Raw genomic sequence first — 20,982 nt, 5'->3', positions numbered from 1 at the left:
TTTTACTAAGATTTACTAAAGAGTTACAATGTACCAGTTTGAGATAAATGAATGGTTTCCAAAAGCTAGTCTTCAGACCTCAAGTTAATAGGTCTGGTGTCCAAAAACCTATATTTTCTCAAGCTTACCAGTTTGTACTGGCATAGATGAATACAGGTCAATTCATTCTATTATAGTAGAATATTGTGACCTATTTTCTAGGCTTATAATTCTTTTCTTGATCTTCAGCTTACTGTGGTTTCTCTGTCATTTAGAAGTTTCACAGAAATACATATATATTTTTCCCAAATATCCAGTGGATTAAACTTTGTAGCCTATTTGTAAAGCTAAAATGAATTTCCACCACTAATTCATTAGGTGAGTCATTCCAACAAAACCAATGCTTTTAAGAGACAGTACTTATGACTTTTCTTGAAGTACAGAGCAGTTGATGGTGAGGCTTTGAACAGACACTGTGATCCAATTTTTAAGATAAGGAAGTAGGAACCCTGAGTCATTAAATACCTTATTTAAGGTGGTAGAAAGTCAGTGGTGAAGCCAGGGTTAGGCTGGCAGTCTGTACCGTGGGTGTTGGTCAACCACAGAAGCCTGTCTGGAAGAGCCAGGAGACTGTGTGTCTGGGAAGGACCCTGTGATAATCATGTTAGTGACTGCGGATAGTGATGTAGGTGTTATATAAGGCAGGGTTTTACAACTGGAACAGATGATTGGGAGGGGAGATGAAAGGTCATGGTAAGTGACAAAGGACTTTCAGTTAATCATTTGAAATTTTCAGTTGATGTTATGCATTAGAAATGGGTTTTTCAAGCAATATCAAAAAAATCCTAGAGTAATCTTGCTGAAACATTACCTTGACCCGAATATTACATATGCTAATTTGTATATCCTGAGGCTTTTTACCAGAATATCAAAAATCTTCACATCTCTGGGTCCACAGTGGTGACTTGAAAAAACTAGCAATTGCTTTCTGCTTTCAAGCATATTTAATGCCGGTAGAGCAAGTGACGTACTTGCTCTGCAGTCCTGACCTGTTTGAGAGCAGTAATACATTAAATGATTAATGGAAGAAAGTGGAATGACATGATAATAATAGTAAGAATAATTATTATTGTTATTGCTAACATCGAGTACTTCCTATGTACCAGGCATGAATGTTTTACATATTTTTTAATCTTCAAAATAACCCTATGAAGAAGTATTATTCCATATTTTAAATATAAAGAAATTGATATCAATGAATTAATATTATATTATCTTACTCTTCAAAGATGAGTTTTAAGAGTTTTCTGATATGCTTTGGAAAGTTGATAAGCTTTTTGAAGCATCTTTATGTTTTTCTATTCTCAAGTCAGTCTCAAAAAGAAAGGAAGAATAGAAAAGAAAGCAGAGTTAAAACATCCTTTTGATGGCCAAGTTGATTCACCTTGAAAGAGCTTTACTTTGACATTGCTCTCAGATTTTTACTCGTATGCCCTTTGGTCTGGGAGTAGATCACTTGCAACCTTGAATAGGTTACTTATTTAACTTTTTCAAAATGAGTAAATGGCTTACTTCTTTGAAAGATACTTCAAAATCAAGATAATATTTGTGAACGGGGTTTGAAAAACGGACGTGAGTCAGGGTTATGGAAATTTCAGTTAGGCTGTACATCCTCTACTTTGGTGGTAAGTTGTACATGGGTGAGGTCAATGGTTGGCCAAAGACAATAGCTTGGTCACACATTCCTTGATCTTTGACCTTTTAGTTCCTGCTCATTGCTTCTGCGTATATCTTAAGTTTTCTGCTTTCCCACGACATCCTGGATATACATTCCACTGTGTTTGCAGAGGAAGTCCTACAGCTGTTTGGAAACTTGCCCTAACAATGGCAGCTGTGACTTCCCCTCCTTGCATGTTGTTTGTTCTGGAATTTTTGTAGAGCTCCCTACTATCTTCACCTCTACCCTTGCCGACTGGCCTCTTAAACTCCATTGAGTCCAAGTAGGCATCCTGCAAGTGTAATTTCTAACCGTTGATATCTTAAAGTAAGTTGATGGGAAGAGATGGATCTGCCATTTCTTCATTAGAAACCAACAGTTATTCAACAATAGGAAGTGAAGGTGACAAAGAAATCTGTGGAGTTTTTTCGAGCAGCCTGTTGTCTGAGTCCAGCCAACTTCAGAGACAGCACTGAGGGAGAAAAGTGCAGAGGCCCGATTTCCAGGATAGCCTCATTCTGGGGCTGTTGATCACCTGGAGCGGGTTAGACTTAAACATCCTCAGAATCTGTTTCTTCCCCATCTCTTCTGTTGAGTTTTCTCCCTTTAGCCTTGTTGTTGTTTACTCTCAGTGCATCTAAGCTTTCACTCTTTCCTGTCCTTATACTGTACCTTTCCTTAAGCTTCTCTGCTCCTCATATGGACCCCATAATGTAACCCCTCTGTTACCAGTGGAAGAGATCCCAGTTACCCCGAGTTACCAGTGGCGAACCCCTACAGGTCCACAGCAACTTCAGTCCTTGCCGCCTCAGACAAAAGAATTCGACTGAGGGGCATAAAGCAGAAAAAGAGACTGAGGCAAGTTTTAGAACAGGAATGGAAGTTTATTTTAAAAGGCTTTAGAACAGGAACAAAAGGAAAATTCACTTGAAAGAGACCCAAGTGAGTACCTGAGGGTCCAAGAGAGAAAAGAGAGCAAAAGAAGACAGGGATGAAAAAAAAAAAAAAAAAAGGAGGCAGGGAGAGCTTTAAACTTGATCCTGGGACTTTATAGGCTCGCCTCTTCCCCATGATTCTCCCTTTAGGGTAGGCTTTCCGCATGCGCGGTGTTCGCCTTACCCTTTGGCATTGAGCATGTGCAGAGTGTTTAGTGAGTTATACGCATGCCCGTTGGAGACTCTCTTCCCTTTTTCGGTGGAGTATGCCTGGAGAAGATCATACGTCACCTTTTTTATTCTTTCCCTCTCTCTCCTCTGTCTCTCCTTTTGTTTTGTTTGGTTTTGTTTTGTTTTGTTTTGTTTTGTTTTGTTTTGAGACAGAGTCTCGCTCTCTTGCTCAGGCTGGAGTGCAGTGGGCCAGTCTTGGCTCACTGCAACCTCTGCCTCCAAGGTTCAAGTGACTCTCGTGCCTCAGCCTCCCAAGTAACTGGGATTATAGGCGCCCACCACCACGCCCAGCTAGTTTTTGTATTTTTAGTAGAAACAGGGTTTCACCATGTTGGCCAGGCTGGTCTGGTACTCCTGACCTCAGGTGATCCGCCCGCCTCGGCCTCCGCAAGTGTTGGGATTACAGGCCTGAGCCACCGCGACCAGCGCATTTTTGTCTCTTTAACACATGTTCCCAGGACTTTGTTTCTCCTTAGGGCCTGCATTCAGTTAGCATTTTGCTGTTAACAGGAGTGGAACATCAGGAAGTGACCTCTGCGTGGCGCTGCCTAATTTTCATTTTTAGAGAGGCAATGAAATAATTGTCGAAACATCCCCTTACATTTCTAGGGGAGAGCCCTCTCCTGCCCCGCTCATACCTAGCTACCTGTAACACTTCCGCCACTTGCTTCCCAGTGCCGGCCTTCCTTGCCCTCACACCTGCCATGCAGAGGCCAGTCACAGCCCAGTGAGTCCCCGTCTTGTTGCCTGTGTTGCTCACGCTGCTGGAGAGAAGTCACTGAATGCGCGTGCTGATGTCAGTGCAAATTCATGCTCTCTCGCCCCGCTGCACGCACCTCTGCGTTGTTTTCCATATCCTTACTCATCTCCATGCTCCACTGCCCCATCCCCGCCTCCAGCACTCCTCATAAACCCATTATTCTCCTTTTAATTCCCTCATTCTGTTTCACCAACTTAGTGCCATGAGCTCCTGTGGTTCCTTGCCCCAAGTTTTCTCTGTATGTATCCCTAGCCTTCTGCTCCATCCCCCTTTGGGGAACTAGGTAACCCGTCCTTGTCTGATACCAAGTACTTTGCCGGGTTGTAGATCTCATCTACCTCTCACCTTCTCACTCCATCCCTGCATCCATATTACCCATTTCTATTTGTTCGTTCTTATCAGCATGTGTAGGAAGTATGTTGCTCTTTCCAATATATTTTTTTAAAACACTCTGTCAACTTGGTAATTCCTCTGATTTCTACCCTATTGCATTTATTCCCTTTTTAGCCAAGCACCTTGCCTTTCTTCTTCCCTCCCTCTCTTTCTTCTTCTGTGCAGCAGATATTCATTAGGGTTGCAGACACCAAGTTCTGGTTTCACAGAGGGTACCTTTCCGTGGCAGGAACAGTAACGCGTAGGTAAGCAATAAACACATTCAGGTAATGTGCGATGAAAAATCCAGAACAGGGTAACAGAGAGTGTCTGTGGGATGGTGGGGGCCTTCAGAGACTGAGACTAGGTAAAGCTTCATTGAGGGGGTGGCGTCAGGGCAGAGACCTATATGGTAGGAAGGATCTAGCCACGCCAGACCTGGGGAAGTGTCCCAGGCAGAGGAGAAAGAAAGGGCAGAGGTTCTGAGGTGGGAATAAACTTGACATTTTCTAGGAAATTAAGAAAAAACACTCAACTCACTGCTGCCCCTTCATCCCTTATCATTTTTCAAATCTATCCTAGGGTGTCTTACACCCCTGAAACTGTTATTGATAAGACTACCTGTGGATGGTCTCCTCCTTGCCCCATCCAGTGGGCTATCTGTTTTTGTTTTTTTTTTTTTTTTTTTTTTTTGAGGCAGGGTATTGCTCTGTCACCCAGGCTGCAGTGCAGTGGTGCACACATAGCTTACTGCAGCCTCAATCTCCTGGGCTCAAGGGATCCTCGTGTCTGTGCCACCCAAGTAGCTGGACTACAGGTGCACAGTACCATGCCCTGCTAATTTTTACACTTTTTTCTAGACACAAGTTCTTGCTGTGTTTCCCAGACTGGTCCCTGATGCTGCTGTCTTCTGTCCCTCTGAGTACTTCTGTCATTGAGACTTTTTAGTGACCCTTGCAGGTCCATGCACTGTGCACCTGAAGGTTTGGCATATCCTGGGCCTGCATCCTAAGCTTGTTCTTCTTCATCTACAGACTCTTCCTGGCTGACCTGACCCACATCCACAGCTTCAACTTACATAGCGGGGATGTCTAAATCTGTATGTCTACAAAAGGCTTACCTGCCAAGCTTCAATCCTACTCATATACCTCTTCAAATCGGCACATCCACAGCTTAGCTCATAATCCCTGTCTCACCTGTAACTCGAGTCAGCCTCCTTTTCTCCCTCTCCCTCACCTGCCATGACATTTTCTAGTGACATTCTCAAGCTCTTTTCCACCTCCACTGCCACCATCTTAGTTCAGGCTCTTGTCATTTCCTGCTAAACCATCGTGATTCTTTCCTCGTTGTTCTCTGATCTCGTTCACTGTCATCATCCACCAGGTGCCCCACACTGCTCTAAGGTGAAAGTCCTAAAAGATCTCATCTCTCGCATGCTAAAACACTGACCCTGGCTCCCCTTTGCTCTAGGACTGGTTGCACATGTGAAGGAGACTTAGGGAATACACATAATGTGACCCCTCATCCCGCTCCACTTCAGCCTTTCCAGCATTCTCCCACCTTCCATTCTTGTCTGCCTGTTGCACTCCAGCCTTGCCGAATTGCCTCAAGGTGGCCAAACATAACAAGCTGGTTTTTGTTATCTTTGCTTCCATGATTATCTTTCCTTAGAAGGCCCTCTCTGATGTTGTTGTCTTGGCCAACACTTGCTCATTCTTCGGTTCTGGTAAAAACATCTGCTATCAAACTGTCTAGACCCTCCAGCAGGTGGAGACGCCCTCCTTTTTTTCCCTTACCCCATGGGCAGACTCTGTTAAGCACTTATCCTGATGCCTGTTTTGTTTACCTGTCTCTCTCTAGAATGTGAATCCTGAAATCACAGTGATTTTATCATGTTCATCTTTTTTATTTTTATTTTATGAGACAGAGTTTCACTCTGTTGCTGAGGCTTGAGTGCAGCAGCACGATGGCAGCTCACTGCAGCCTCCAACTCCTGGGTTTAAGTGATCCTCCTGACTCAGCCTCCCAAGTATCTGGGACTACAGGGGCATACCACCACACCTGGCCAATTTTTAGTATTTTTTGTGGAGACGAGATTTCACCATGTTGCCCAGGCTGGTCTCGAACTCCTGGGCTCAAGTGATCCGCCTGCCTCGGCCTCCCAAAGTTCTAGTTGCAGGCAAGAGCCACCCTGCCTGGACCATGTTTATAACTCTAATATAGAATACAATCCATCCTTAATATTAGCCATAAGAAAAACAGTAATAAAAATAAAACTAACCATGTCATTTGCATTTGAATTCCGTGAGGCTGGCAGGCCACCTGCCGAGGAGCCCAACCCACTTCAGTGCTGAAATCCTAACCTGCCTTCATTTTCTACTCATTATCGAATACCTGGTGGCCTTCCTGAGGTGAGAAATACATTGCAGTTCTCTGCAAGGGAAGAAGGGCTCTGAAAAGAAAGTCAACTGCTAGTACCAGCCACGCGAGGTGGCCCACGCCTGTAATCTCAGCACTTTGGGAGGGCGAGGCAGGTGGGTCACGAGGTCAGGAGGTCGAGATCACCCTGGCGAACACGGTGAAACCATATCTCTACTAAAAAAAATACAAAAAATTAGCTGGGCATGGTGTTGGGCGCCTGTAGTCCCAGCTACTCAGGAGGCTGAGGCAGGAGAATGGCGTGAACCTGAGAGTCGGAGCTTGCAGTGAGCCGAGACTGCGCCACTGCACTCCAGCCTGAGTCAGGAGTGGTGCCTCGCTCCAGGAGTGGAGTGAGACTGTCTCAAAAAAAAAAAAAAAAACAAAAAAAAGTCAACTGCTAGTACCAATGATGAAATAAGAAGGCACTCTAAGTGAGTAGTTCTTAGACATTTCTGATGGATTAGGAACCAGATAGTGGATTTGTCTGCCTGCATCTATGACATGAACAAATACTGCAAAAAGGCAGTTTAGAGGAACAAGAAAAGGTGATGTACGCATTTTTTCAGCAAGTCCACCAGTCACTGCATCTATTTCTTATCAAGTGAAAGAAACTTTCAGTGGCAGTTGAAATAGAAATAAAACCAGTGAGGACAAGTCCAGAGCCACTGAACATAGGTGAACTGTGATGCAGGGGAAAGTAGGGACGTTTCTGTTGCCCCACAGATGAAGACAGCTTCCGAGTAGATAATTTTTATTGCATTTCATGGGGTGAGTGATTTGCTTTCTAGCATCTGAGCATATGAGGATTTATAGCAGTCTTAGGACATCTCTTCCACAAATGTCACAAGTTTACTACTTTACCTGTAAAAACAGAGCTGGCAGGTGATGGCACTGTAATAGTGCCTTATTTATCTCATGTGGTCGGGGAATGCAATATGCTATGTGAGCAGAATTTTCTAGGAAAGTGAGACAACAAAATAGTAAAAAAAAAATAAAAAAAAAATTACTGTTTCAGAGTAACATCTTAAGCATTTACCTGTTCCTTTTTTGAATAGAGTAAGCAGAATATGTGTTACGGTACAAAAGTGTAAACACATCTGTGCTATTACAGGGATGTCTTCAAAGGCGATTTACATGGGTGAAGTGTTTTTTCTTTATATTAAATCATCATCGCTTCTCAACCTTTTGGCAAAGATGAAGTACATTAAATGATTTCAGATATTGATAATTAAAAGAAAGTAGTATTTTGCCTTCTCCCTTCTCTCAGGATGTTGCTTGACACTATTTACCATTCTCAGCACTTCTACCTGTTACAGATTTTGTTTTCCCAAATATTCTTTGTTTTCTTGTTGAATATATATATATTTTTCCATTAAAAATCCCTCCTTTCAAAATTTACCCTTTTCAATGTGTTGGAGATTGGAACTTCAGATAGCTGTTACTTACCGACTGTCAGAATTCTATGGTAAGGTTAAAGGAAGTCTGTAAGGGTAGGTGTGAGGGTTGTCTCTGGGTACAGTGAGTTTTGCTACAGACTTTACCTTATTTATTCTGACTTCTTGGATGCTCTTTTCATGATCTGGATTCTTTTCTATGTGCTGAGTTATTTTTTTTTTGCATATGAAAAGTGACTCCAGGGAGTAAATCGTTCAGTGGGGGTTTATTCCAGGCCTTCATTAACCAGTTAGGCTAACACAAGCAAATCACATCTTCTCTGAGTCTCATTTTGCTCATCTGGGAAATGGTAAGCCTGGACAGGCGGATGCCCAAGATGTTTTCATGTGGTCAGGTGCCAAAACAATAGTTTAGGAAGAGAGTTTAAAGCTCTAAGACAGAAGTGCCTGAAGAAGAGAGATGGCTTTGCATTGAGAATGTCCTGGGAATCTACCCAGAGCAGAAGGATCAGATTTAAAAGGAGAAGGTGGACGCATAAACTTGTGCACGGGCTGTGTCTGTGAGAAACTGGTAGACTTTTTCAGAGGACAGCAGTTATGGTGGTCAGTACATTTAACATTCATCATTTAAACCATTTTTTAGTGGACAGTTCAGTGGCATTAAGTACATTCACATTGTTGCCATCCATTACCACCGTCCATCTTCAGAGTACTTTCATCTTCTCAGACAGAAACCCTGTACCCATTAGACCCTAAATCCCCAGTCCCTGCTTCCTCAGCCCCTGGCAACCTCTATTCTGTGCTGTCTCTGAACTTTACTACTCTAAGCACCTCCTATCAGTGGGATCTTACAGTATCTGTCCTTTTGTGCCTGGCTAATTTCACTTAGCATAATGTCTGCAACATTCGTCCATGTTGCAGCATGTATGCGAATGTACATCCTTTTTAAGGCAGCTGGTACTCCATTGTATGGATGGACCACATTTTATTTATCCATTTATCTGTTGATGGGGGTGTGAGTTGTTTTTATCTTTTGGCTTTTGTGAATAATGGTGCTCTGATCGTGAGTGCCTAAGTATCTTTTAGGACCCCTGTTTTTAATTCTTTGGGATATAGACCTAGATATATATGGAATTGCTGAATCATATGGTATTTCTATATTTAACTTTTTGAGGGAGTGCCAAACTGTGTTCCACAGTGGCCACACCATGTTGCTTCCCACCAGTAGTGCACAGGATTCAAGTTTCTCCAACTGGAGAAAGTTGTCGGCGGTCCCTAACCTTTTTGGGACCAGGGACCAGTTTCGTGCAAGACAGTTCCACAACAAGGGGAAGGTAGTGGTTTTGGGATGAAATTGTTCCACCTCAGATCATCAGGCATTATTTCAATTCTCATAAGGAGCACACACCCTACATCCTTTGCATGTGCAGTTCAACGTAGGGTGGTGAGAATGTAATTCTGACAGAAGGCAGAGCTCGGGCAGTCATGCCTACTTACCTGCTGCTCCCCTTCTGTGAAGCACAGTTCCGAACAGGCCATGGACTGGTACCGTTCCAGGGCTTGGGGACCCCTGGAATCAGTAGTTTCATGTGCTCACTATAAACCAGCTTTATTGGTGCCCAGATTTTACAAAAGGCGGGAACAAGATATACAACTGGTACAGTAGGTGGGGGCCTGAGTATGGAGCGTCTTGAAGGCCGGGCTGTGGTGTTGGTACTTTATTCTGTGGTATGGGATGCTGGCGAGAACTTTGAGCTCGGGAGATTGGGGTTTGAGTGGTGCTGTGGACACATAAGGGCCAAAGGATATACATGTGGGACCAGCTAGGCCCCAGAGGCCAGGATATGGGTTGGCGGATGCTTGTTGTTATTCCAGCTGGGAGACCAAGGCTCCATGTAGGAAGGTAGGGAAGGCAGGGATGAATGTGGAGACTGAGAATGAATGTGGGTGAAGGGGACTCTTGAGAATGAATGTAATGTTTTGCAGGCAGGAAGTTTGAAGAGAAATTCTGCATAGGCTCAGTAGTGTGACATCTGTCACAACCTGTGTACATGCATGTCAGTGGGGGTGGGGAATGTGAGAGTCAGTAGTGATGTCTTTCTTGTCCCTTGTGAAGGTCCTCAGTTGAAGACAGGGTACAGAGAGGTGTCTGCACTGGTTAGCTCCTGGCCTGCTGAAGGAATAGACATTTGCATGAATAGACTACAGATCTCTGTCTTACATACCTGGAGACATCCCCACCTAGTTGGGGGTCTTAGATCCTGGCCCACTGAGTAGGAAAAGACCAGCATCAGGATGCTTGCACAAGGATTAATTACACCAAACTCAAAGAAAGCTTAGCATTTATGGAAGGGAGGAAGGACATGGAGGTGCCAGGTAGGGTGTTTAAACAAAGACCTAAGCTAGCTCCAGAGTCCTGATTTTGATCTTTAATTTGCATAGTGCCTGAAAGATGCTGTTCTACACAAGATGACAAGGAAGGTGTTTGTGGGGCTACTTTGCTTTGTGCTTGCCATTTGCATGTGTCAGCTTACTGACTGAAAAACCATTCCTGCCTTGGAATACTTAGCCTTCTCCCCCCAACCCCCGCGCCGAGTTCTCTCCGTTCCTTTGTGTTTCCACCAATAAAGAGTTCCAGGAGGCAAAAGGAATTTTTCAGGTGTTGTCCTTCATGTTTAAAGAAGACCAACTGAATGCTGCTCCCTCTGTGCAGGGATGGGAATGTGTGCCTGTGGGCATGGTGGGTGGATGGCTGGGTATGGTTTTTGGTGGACTTAGGTTGCAAGAGAGTTTTAAATAATGTATTTAAAATAGATGGAATTGTACCGTTCACAATAGCGAAGCCATAGAATCAACCTAGATGCCCATCAGCTGTGGACTGGATAAAGAAAATGTGATACGTATATACTATGGAATACTACACAGTCATAAAAAAAAGAATGAAATCATGTCCTCTGGAGTAATAGGAATGCAGCTGGAGGCCATTATCCTAAGTGAATGCAGAAACTGGAAACCAAATAACACATGTTCTCACTTATAAGTGGGAGGTAAACATTGAGTACACATGGGCACTATGAAGGGAACAGTAGACACTGGGGCCTACTTCAGGGTGGAGAGTGGGAGGAGGGCGAGCATTGGAAAACCACCTATCGGGTACTCTGCTTTTTACCTGGGTGACAAAATTATCTGTACACTAGACCCCTGCAACTTGCACAGTTTACTTGGGTAACCTACACATGTTCCTTCTGAACCTAAAAGAAAAGTTGAAAAAAAAAGAAAATAGATGAAATTAAGGGATCCCAAATCAGATTGATAAGATATAATTAAAATAATTACCAGAGTATAGAGAACCTAGCTAAAAAATGGATGTAATGACTGCTGCAAGGCATGGTATGTGGAAGACAGAAAGCAGCATAAATTACGGTGTGTGGGGTGAGCCTGGGTGCTGTGACCTTCCTGATGGGCAGTGTGCCATACCTGGAACCAGTGACCATGGCTGGGGATCTCTGTCACCCGCGGCTGATGATGCAGGCACCACCAAGGCAGCTGGCATTCTCTATTCGTAGGAGTTGTTATAAATAAGAATTACTGCATTCTCTAGGTTCTTCATAAATAGATGTCCATCTCTTGAGACAGGTTTAGGTATATTGCTATCTGTATTTTCAACTCTGGATTTAGGTTTTTAAAAGTTAATGATTCTTAGCCTGCCTCTGAGAAAATGACTTTACTAGGGGAAAAAAAATCATTCCTCAGCCTGCATACATTTTTATTTGTATGTTACACCGTCAGCTGCATTTTCTGTGTTTATGACTGTGTGGAGAAGTTACACTGCTGACACAAATAACAGAAACTCGACCAGACGCAGCCACCCACACCGGGAGGCCTGTTTCAGCTGTGCACATATGGCCTCTGTGGCGAATATGGCTCCTGTGCAGATAGGCCCTCTGTGGTGAATGTGGATGCTGTGCAGCTACGCCGCCTGTGACAAATGTGGCTGCTGTGCAGATACGTCGTCTTGGTGAATGTGGCTGCTGTGCGGATACGCCCTCCATGCTGCATGTGGGTGCTGTGTGGATACGCCCTCCGTGGTGAATGTGGCTGCTGTGCGGATACGCCCTCCATGGTGAATGTGGCTGCTTTGCGGATACGCCCTCCATGCTGCATGTGGGTGCTGTGCAGATACGCCCTCCGTGGTGAATGTGGCTGCTGTGCGGATACGCCCTCCGCGGTGAATGTGGCTGCTGTGCGGATACGCCCTCCATGGTGAATGTGACTGCTGTGTGGATACGCCCTCCGTAGTGAATGTGGGTGCTGTGCAGATAGATAGGCCCTCCATGGTGAATGTGGCTGCTTTGTGGATATGCCCTCCATGGTGAATGTAGCTGCTTTGTGAATACGCCCTCCATGGTGAATGTGGGTGCTGTGTGGATACGCCCTCCATGGTGAATGTGACTGCTGTATGGATACGCCCTCCATGGTGAATGTGGCTGCTTTGCGGATACACCCTCCATGCTGCATGTGGGTGCTGTGCGGATATGCCCTCCGTGGTGAATGTGGCTGCTGTGCGGATACGCCGTCCGTGGTGAATGTGGCTGCTGTGCGGATACGCCCTCCATGGTGAATGTGGCTGCTGTGCGGATACGCCCTCCGTGGTGAATGTGACTGCTGTGTGGATACGCCCTCCGTAGTGAATGTGGGTGCTGTGCAGATAGATACGCCCTCCATGGTGAATGTGGCTCCTTTGTGAATACGCCCTCCATGGTGAATGTGGGTGTTGTGTGGATACTCCCTCCATGGTGAATGTGGGTGCTGTGTGGATACGCCCTCCATGGTGAATGTGACTGCTGTGTGGATACGCCCTCCATGGTGAATGTGGCTGCTTTGTGGATACACCCTCCATGGTGAATGTGGGTGCTGTGTGGATACGCCCTCCATGGTGAATGTGGCTGCTGTGTGGATACGCCCTCCATGGTGAATGTGGCTGCTGTGTGGATAAGCCCTCCATGGTGAAAGTGGCTGCTTTCAGACTCAGCCCCACCTCATTTGGGCCCTGGGAGCTGGTTCACCTTGTGATCCCAGACAACATCAGAGATGGGAAAAGAGCCTGTTGCCTCAGGGAGTACTACATCCCTGAAAGAATGAACAGACTTTGAAGGAAAACACTTAACGTTTTCAAATAAGTCCTTTGAGCTTCCTAAGAAATGAACCTTCTTTTCTTCCATGGCTTTCCCCTCTGGGTCTTTGAAATCTTTTCCATCATGAGCTCAGCAAAACTCTCAGCTTCCCAGACTTTGAGGGCAGTCAAGCAGAATACCGTTTTACTCAACGCATTGGTGAAGGCTTCCAAAGGGAACTTAGTCCTTGTAATTCCTCTGTGTTTGGGCCTTTAAATAGCTGTGTTCACTGCTGGGGAACTGTGCATTTGGGTTTTCAGGTGGGGCTGTGAGGACAGCAGGGAGATGCAAGACTACCTTGAAAACTCACAGGACCACACTCCTCTCTGTGGCACCTCAAAGAAATCCAGTCTTTGAACACAATCAAAGAGGCTGTAAAACCAGTGCTGTAGGATGAAAAGCTCCTAGAAGGCAAAGAACAGAGAAGAGAACTTGGCAACATTTGCGAGGAAGACATGTAGTTCCCACAAAAGAGAAGAGGTAGAGTGAGGAAGAAAAAAGGAGTGGTTTGTGAGAGACCTTGAGAAGCTGTAACCGACTCTAAGCAGGAGAGAAATCTATTTATGTACCTTTCAAACTGTATTCCATTGCCGTGTCACTGGAAGTGAAACTCCACACAGTGTCGCTTGTCAGGTTTCTCCCTGGAGATTTATTTCTGTAGCCAGTGACTGGTAGGTGCATTCTCAGTTTACTGTGGCGATTAAGGAGACGTGAATAGAATCCAGGGTACCTACGTTCCCCTTCATCCTGGGGGATACAGACCAAGACCCCCATTGGATGCCCAGAAGCACAGAGAGTCCTGAACCCTAGCTATAGTATGTTTTTGCCCGTACGTACATACCTAGGATAATGTTTAATTTATAAATTACGCCCCCGGAAAGAGATTAACAACAATAACCAATAACAAAAGAGAATAATTATAACAATATATGGTAATAAAAAGTATGTAAACATGGTCTCTTTCTCTCTCTGTGTGTGTCCCTCCCTGATTCTCTCTCACTCTCAAAATATATTGTACTTCAGGTAACTGAAATGGCAGAAAGTGAAACTAGAAAAACGGGACTACTGTATAACTCAAAAGCTTCTCTGATTTGTTGAATTTTACCTTTGTTATGTGTGCATATGGGGGTGTGTGTGTGTGTGTGTGTTTCCTGACTGTAGAGAAAATACTCTTAATACCAGAGATATTAGAAGGAAATGGATCTTGAGGCATCAGGGAAATCATCTGATCCTTAGATTGGGAAGTTCTGTCACTTAGACCCTAGGGAGGCTTGTTCTGAGAGGGGAGCTGAGATGCTGGTTCATATCTTCCACCTGACAAGCGACACTCTGTAGAGTTTCAGCAACAGTGACATGGGATGGGAAACAGTTTGAAAGGTTCACAGACTTCTCTCCTGATTCTCTACCTTCTCAGAGAAAGGGGAGTCGTGAGGATAGCTAACATTTATCGAGGGTTTGTTGCATGCCATGTACTGTTCTAACCTCTTTCACATTTGAAAACATTAACTCCTCACAGTAACCTGTGGGGAAAATGAGGTACAGGACCGTGAAGTAATTTTTCAAAGCAAACCTCTGGGGCCAGGATTTGAACCGAGGCAGTTTGGCTTCATAGTAGGTAGCTCTGATTCCCTGAGCCATGCTGCTGAGAGATAGGAAGGAAGATGTGAAACTAAATATGATGTATTCATACCACTGTATTGAATATTTTATGTGTTATCTATTTTAATGCTTCTAGAAGCTTCCAGAGGGCCCCACAACCCATGTGACCAGCCCTGAGCTACTGCCAGGTGTACCAAAGAGTTCACTATGGTCAGTTCGTCTGAAATGGACATAATTTCTTTCCTTTTTTTTTGTGAGACGGAGTCTCGCTCTATTGCCCATGCTGGAGTGAAATGCTATAATCTTGGCTCACTCCAACCTCTGCCTCCTGAGTTCAAGCAATTCTTCTGCCTCAGACTTCTGAGTAGCCAGCATTACAGGCATGCAACATGACACTCTACTAACTTTTATATTTTTAGTAGAGATGAGGTTTCACCGTATTTACCAGGCTGTTCTCAGACTCCTGACCTCAGGTGATAGGCCTACCTCAGCCTTTCAAAGTACTGGGATTACAGGCACTAGCCACTGTGCCCAGGCTGAAAAGGCTTAATTTCTAAGAGATAATGTTAATGCTCATTTTAAAAATTAAATATAATTATTTTAATATTCTTGAAATCGTATTGTAGAAAATTTGGATACTAGAAGAAAAGAAAAAACAAATAATCCCGCTCTGTATCGTAGTCAGTCTTATTTTGGCGTATTTCCTAAAAATTCTTTTACAAATGCCTCCGTATCCTACGAATAGTTTGTATCCAGCATTTCAAGCTTTTCCCCGTGTTTTTATGCAATCTTCATAACTGTGATTTTTAAATTCATGGTATTTTGACTTCTTTTGGTATTTTTTAATTGGGAGCATTTTGAATTGTCAAATAATTGTTGGAGAGATTTCATCTTAAACACTTTTTAAAGGCATTCTGCGCTAGATCTCGGTTAAAAAACACTCAGCAGCCAAGGTTAATTTTTAGAACGGTCTTTCCTTGTTTTTCTCTTAACAGGGATCTACCGAACAGAAAGGGACAAAGGGACGTTGTACGAGCTCACCTTCAAAGGGGACCACAAACACGAATTCAAACGGCTCGTCTTGTTTCGACCATTCGGCCCCATCATGAAAGTAAAAAAAGAAAAGCTCAACATGGCCAACACGCTTATCAATGTTATCGTGCCTCTAGCAAAAAGGGTGGACAAGTTCCGGCAGTTCATGCAGAATTTCAGGTTGGTTTGTTTGCACGTGTTTATCTCCCTCCGCATGGTGTGTGTTAGAGCACTGGTATCACTTCCCGTCATCTTCATTTCCCCTGCCGAGTACAAGGCCGCCTTTCTCTTGTTCAGCTCTATTTTCCCCACATAAAGTTTATCATTTGTATTTGCCTTTCCGTAGAGCAATTCGAAAACTGCCCTACGAGCATATTTACCTTCAGAAGGGAAAAGCAGGAAGGGCTGGGTTTTCACCAGGATCTACAAAAATGACCGAATGCCTGTTATGTTCATTCTGACTTGCGGATGGGCTCGGGTTTGGGAATAGCAGGAATGAAGACTCACAGGCAAGTGAGCAACCGTGAGGCTTGAGGACCAGAGAGGAGGTGGCAGTGGCAGAGCCCACGTTAACAGTGGGCGAGCGCTGGAAGGTGTTCTTGATTGGCTTTAGGCTACCTTCACCTGCTGTCCTGTTCTAATGGTGGCTGCAATGCATTGGATCCAAATCAATCTTTTATTCTCACCTGCATCATCTTAGACTTAAATGTAGAATTATACCAAGAAGATTTCAAGCCCACATTTTTGTAGCTACTCAATGAAAGTAAGTGGGGTTTCATTTTTCAGGCACGCTGATGAAGGTTTTACATGTGTGCCTTTAAGCCCTTCATTGTGCGGTGCTGGATCTTAGAAGCTGTGATGGCTCAGATGCACATATTGGCTGAGGATAACCAGCTAAGTTATTTCGCCAGCTTGTTTTAAACATAGAAAATCCTACTGTCTAATTATAAATCTTGAAAGATCAAGCTGATTTTTTATTTCTTTTTTGAGACAGAGTCTTACTCTCACCCAGGCTGGAGTGCAGTGGCACAAACTCTGCTCACTTCAACCTCCATTTCCCAGGTTCAGGCCATTCTCCTGCCTCAGCTTCCCAAGTAGCTGGGATTACAGGTGCCCATTACCATGCCCAGCTAATTTTTGCATTTTTAGTAGAGACGGAGTTTCGCCATTTTGGCCAGGCTGGTCTTGAACTCCTGATCTCAAGTGATCCACCCACCTCGGCCTCTCAAAATGCTGGGATTACAGACACGAGCCACCGTACCCAGACTTGATTTTTAATCTTCGTAAATTTACATTATTAAAAGGCACAATGTTCAGTATAAGGGTGTGGTTGATACCTTTCAAAATTCTGGTTCATGAGCATATTCTATTTTAATTTAAAGGGTAACCCACTTACAGCTAAGTTTTTTGAAGATCAGAATCAAATAGTCTTGGAAGAGACCTTTGAGGTCATCTGTTCTAATCTTCCCTTAATTCAGACTCTGTCTCTGACATGGGGTTCTCTAGGCAATGTGTGTGTGCACCAGGAAGCTGCCTACATTGCTAGTCAAGCTGCTGCTTTGTTGACCATCTCTGGATGTAAAGTTCTTTGTTGTTTGTATCTGAAGTCAGCTTCCATGTCTCTCCTGCCTGATGGGTCTAGTTGTAGCCTCTGGAGGATTGACCAAGTCTATTTCTTCTTAAACACCATTAGCTTTCAAGTATTTTTGAAGGTGGTCATCACAGCTCCCCTGGTCTTTTCTTTCCAAGGTATAGCAGTTCTCAATTCCCTTAGCTTTTTCATTTTCCTTAGTTTGTGACCTTTTTTTATTAGCTGGAACCTGCCTTTAGCCGTGATGTAATCCAAAGTAGGATGGGTTCTTTGATTGAGCTTTTCCCAGTTTGTGGAATACTCCTTTGTGCGTGATCACAGAATTGTTTGTAGTGTTCCTCTGGCTCCAGTCCTGAAGTGAGTGTTTTTATAGTTTTGGCTTCTTTCGACCTTCTTTTAGTGTTTTTGCTCTCTTTCTCTGTAGGCCTTCCCTTTGGAATGGCACAGTGCCACTGGTTGATTAAACATTACATCTCTAGAGTGACTGAACCTGCAACGTTCTGAATGCGGTTGTGGAACCTGAATGTGGTTTGCATTAGGCATTAAGTGAAATCATTGCTGTCAGCAGCTAGAATGCCCATTTCTAGGACTAGGTTGTAGCAAGTCCCTTTGGCGAAGAAGCTGCCTATGTCTTACTGAGTTCAGGGTCCTGAGCTTTGATTGTCTGAGTCCTTGGACATGTTAGGCTTGCCGAGGTGGTGCTTACACTAGGGAAGTAACTGCTCGGTGAAAGGACAGGTCCTCCCTGTAGGACTCCTGGGGCCTGAAATAGCGGGATTCTCTTGGGCATATATAAACAGCTGTTTCCTTAGTGTCATGAGAATTTTAAGCAATTAACAATAGGAAAAAAAACAGGAGGGGAAGTGTGGTTGAGAAGAGTCAAATGAGTAGCTTACAAGCCTCCAAAATGGAGTGGGTGAAATGAAACGTGATTCCAGTGTATGTTTTAAAAGAACACAAAAATCCTGGGGCAGTTTGCCTTGAGTCAAGTCGTCTCAGCTCACCCCATGGACTTTTACTATTTGGATGTCTCTTGCTCGTGTAGGTAGGAAGGGATGGGTGGCGGAAAACTTGTGACCTGGAGAGGATGTTTTGAGAGCCTTTTGCATGTGCTAGACACGCTACCCAGATGCGAGGGATTGGAAGATGAATTCAAGACGCGGTGCCTACTTTCACGAGTAGCAGAAGCTGCAAATACAGAGCCAGATGCTGTGGCAGAGATACAGACAGGGGACAATGGGACACAAAGAGAAGCTGCCCAGGACAGCTGACACTGGAGCAGGAGGCTGAGTAGGGAGTTTACTTCACAGTCAGGGCATTTCTGAGTGTGGTGAGGTCTCTGAAACACTGGGATGTGAGAGGGAAAATATCTGTGGGTATTTAATTCTTCGTAAGACCTTATTAAAGATGGCATTTCAAACCCAAAGAAGAGGTTATTCAGGGCATGGTGTCAGGACAACTAGCCAAACATAGCAGAAAAAAATGTGATTCTTACTTCACACCAAAAAGCAAAGTAAATTCCATTCAATTAAATATTTAAATGCAATGAACATGACCATAAAATTACTGGGAGAAAATATAAACAGCTACTTAAAAAATTTTGGATGTTGTCTTTATAAAGTCCTTTTCGTCCCCAGACTGGAGACTGTGAACTACGGTTGACACTGAAGATGACAATGGAAGCGATCTGTATTTCTTTTTTTTTTTTCTCTGTTTTCTAAATATTTATATAGCTACCATATGTTTTATATTTTGTTTAAAGATTCAGTGAAAGATTATTTTTGGCTTTTATAATTTAAACATGACTTTTTAGTTTGTAAAAGGTGATACTTGGCTATTATAAGATGTTTAAGCAGTGTAGAACAGCACAAGGAATACTTTCTTTAAAAAGTCACTCCAGGTCTCACCTCCCAGAATTAACCATTATTAACATTAGTTGAACGTCATTCTGGGCAATTTTCTTTGCATAGCTGCAGATAGAAGAATTGCTTGCCAGCTGGGAATAAGTCAGTGCAACATGAGATATACTATACATTCTATTTCTACTTATAGACTTAAAATGTATCTTGCTTAAATTTGTAGAAGAAAACTGGAAGTATGATAAAGGATTTGCTGAACTTTAAGAAAATGTCTCTTCACTGTGAGAGACTAGTTCCCAAGAGATTCCGCTGAAGTTAAAAAGTGATTTTTGCAAAACAAAAAATGTTGGAATTATCATTTTTTCACTCCATTTTGTAACTTGACTGAAAATTGCAGTACAAAAGGAACTCAGCACAGCTATACTTTCTGCCTTCTGTGTCTCATCTGATTTTTGTTAGCAATCATTTATTTATTTATTTTGAGACAGAGTCTCACAGTCACCCAGTGACCAAGGCAGTGGCACAGCCTTGGCTCACCACAGCCTCCGCCTCCCAGGTTCAAGCGATTCTCCTGCCTCAGTCTCCTGAGTAGCTGGAATTACAGATGTGCACCACCACACCCGGCCAATTTTTGTATTTTTAGTAGAGACTGGGTTTCACCATGTTGGTCAGGCTGATCTCAAACTCCTGACCTCAAGTGATCTGCTCACCTCGGCCTCCCAAAGTGCTGGGATTACAGGCATGAGCTGCCGTGCCCGGCTGCAATCTATTACTTTGACCTTGATAGGGTTACAGCCTTTACATTCTGCTTTATAACTACAGTTTCTACAGTTCTAGTTCTGGATTTAAGTGGATTTCGTGTACTCATCAGCAGTCCTCTTCCAATAATTTTCCATTCCTGAGTTCTTAGCTGGCTGTATTGTATGGTCAAGAAAGGTTTTCAAGAAAAGTCAGAAGTGTTTGAGAATGGAGTATCTACTTGTTGTCATTATCGTGTACAGACAGCTTAGCTGGGCTTAAAATTCATGGGATACACTTTCCTTCCTCAGGACTTTGTAGATATTCTGGCATTGAATGATCAGGTGAAGTTTAAGACCACTTTATTTTGTCTCTCTTGTAAATGGCTTTTGCCAGAATGCCTGAAGAATTCCTTAATTAGTCTTTAATTACTTTCACTTATTCAGGGTATGTCTCACCTCAGCGTCCATTGCCCTTCCCTTCCCTCCCTCCCCTCCCCTCCCCTCCCCTCCCCTCCCCTCCCCTCCCCTCCCCTCCCCTCCCCTCCCCTTCCCTCCCTTCCCTTCCCTTCCCTTCCCTTCCCTTCCCTTCCCTTCCCTTCCCTTCCCTTCCCCCACTGCCCCCTCTCTTCCCCCTTCCCCCTTGCTTTCCTTCCTTCTTTCCTTGATGGAGGAGTCTCACTCTGTCACCCAGACTGGAGTGCAGTGGCACAGTCTTGGCTGACTGCAACCTCTGCCTCCTAGGTTCAAGCACTTCTCATGCCTTAATCTCCCGAGTAGCTGGGACTACAGGTGCTTGCCACCATGCCCAGCTGCTTTTGGTACTTTTAGTAGAGATACGGTTTCACCATGTTCGCCAGGCTGGTCTTGAACTCCTGACCTCAGGGGATCTGCCCACCTCGGCCTCCCAAAATGCTGAGATTATAAGTGTGAGCCACCACGCCTGGCCAATGTCTGTCGTTCTTTAACTGATTTTCCTGTAGTACAGTTTCCTTTTTTGCTTTGTGGGTTCTTTCAGGAACATTTTTGGATGCTTTATTTTTGAGTTCTTCTCTTTGCTTCATTTATTGGATTCTCTGTTTCATGGACACAATTATATATTTTACGCGTCTTCTGCATTTATTAGCATCTGTTTTTTTTCATGCCTTTGTCTTTTATCTGCTTTCACTTAAACCTTTATT

At 43.9% G+C, this 20,982-nt stretch overlaps 1 protein-coding gene across 13 annotated transcripts in view; it reads left to right on the top strand.

Moving 5' to 3' along the window:
• The window catches only part of CSGALNACT1 (chondroitin sulfate N-acetylgalactosaminyltransferase 1), a 364,179-nt gene that overhangs the window by 296,209 nt on the left and 46,988 nt on the right, over positions 1-20,982 (top strand). For all 13 annotated transcript variants that reach the window (XM_030937623.1, XM_030937624.1, XM_010363491.2 and 10 more), the window contains one exon: positions 15,578-15,794. In XM_030937623.1, the coding sequence (XP_030793483.1) occupies positions 15,578-15,794 (217 nt within the window). The remainder of the gene's footprint in view (positions 1-15,577; positions 15,795-20,982) is intronic.

The sequence above is a fragment of the Rhinopithecus roxellana genome, chromosome 9 (assembly GCF_007565055.1).
Source record: "Rhinopithecus roxellana isolate Shanxi Qingling chromosome 9, ASM756505v1, whole genome shotgun sequence".
Classification (NCBI taxonomy): Eukaryota; Metazoa; Chordata; class Mammalia; order Primates; family Cercopithecidae; genus Rhinopithecus; species Rhinopithecus roxellana.
Note: the sequence above shows the minus strand (reverse complement) of the source record. Positions and strands in the feature narration are given on the sequence as shown.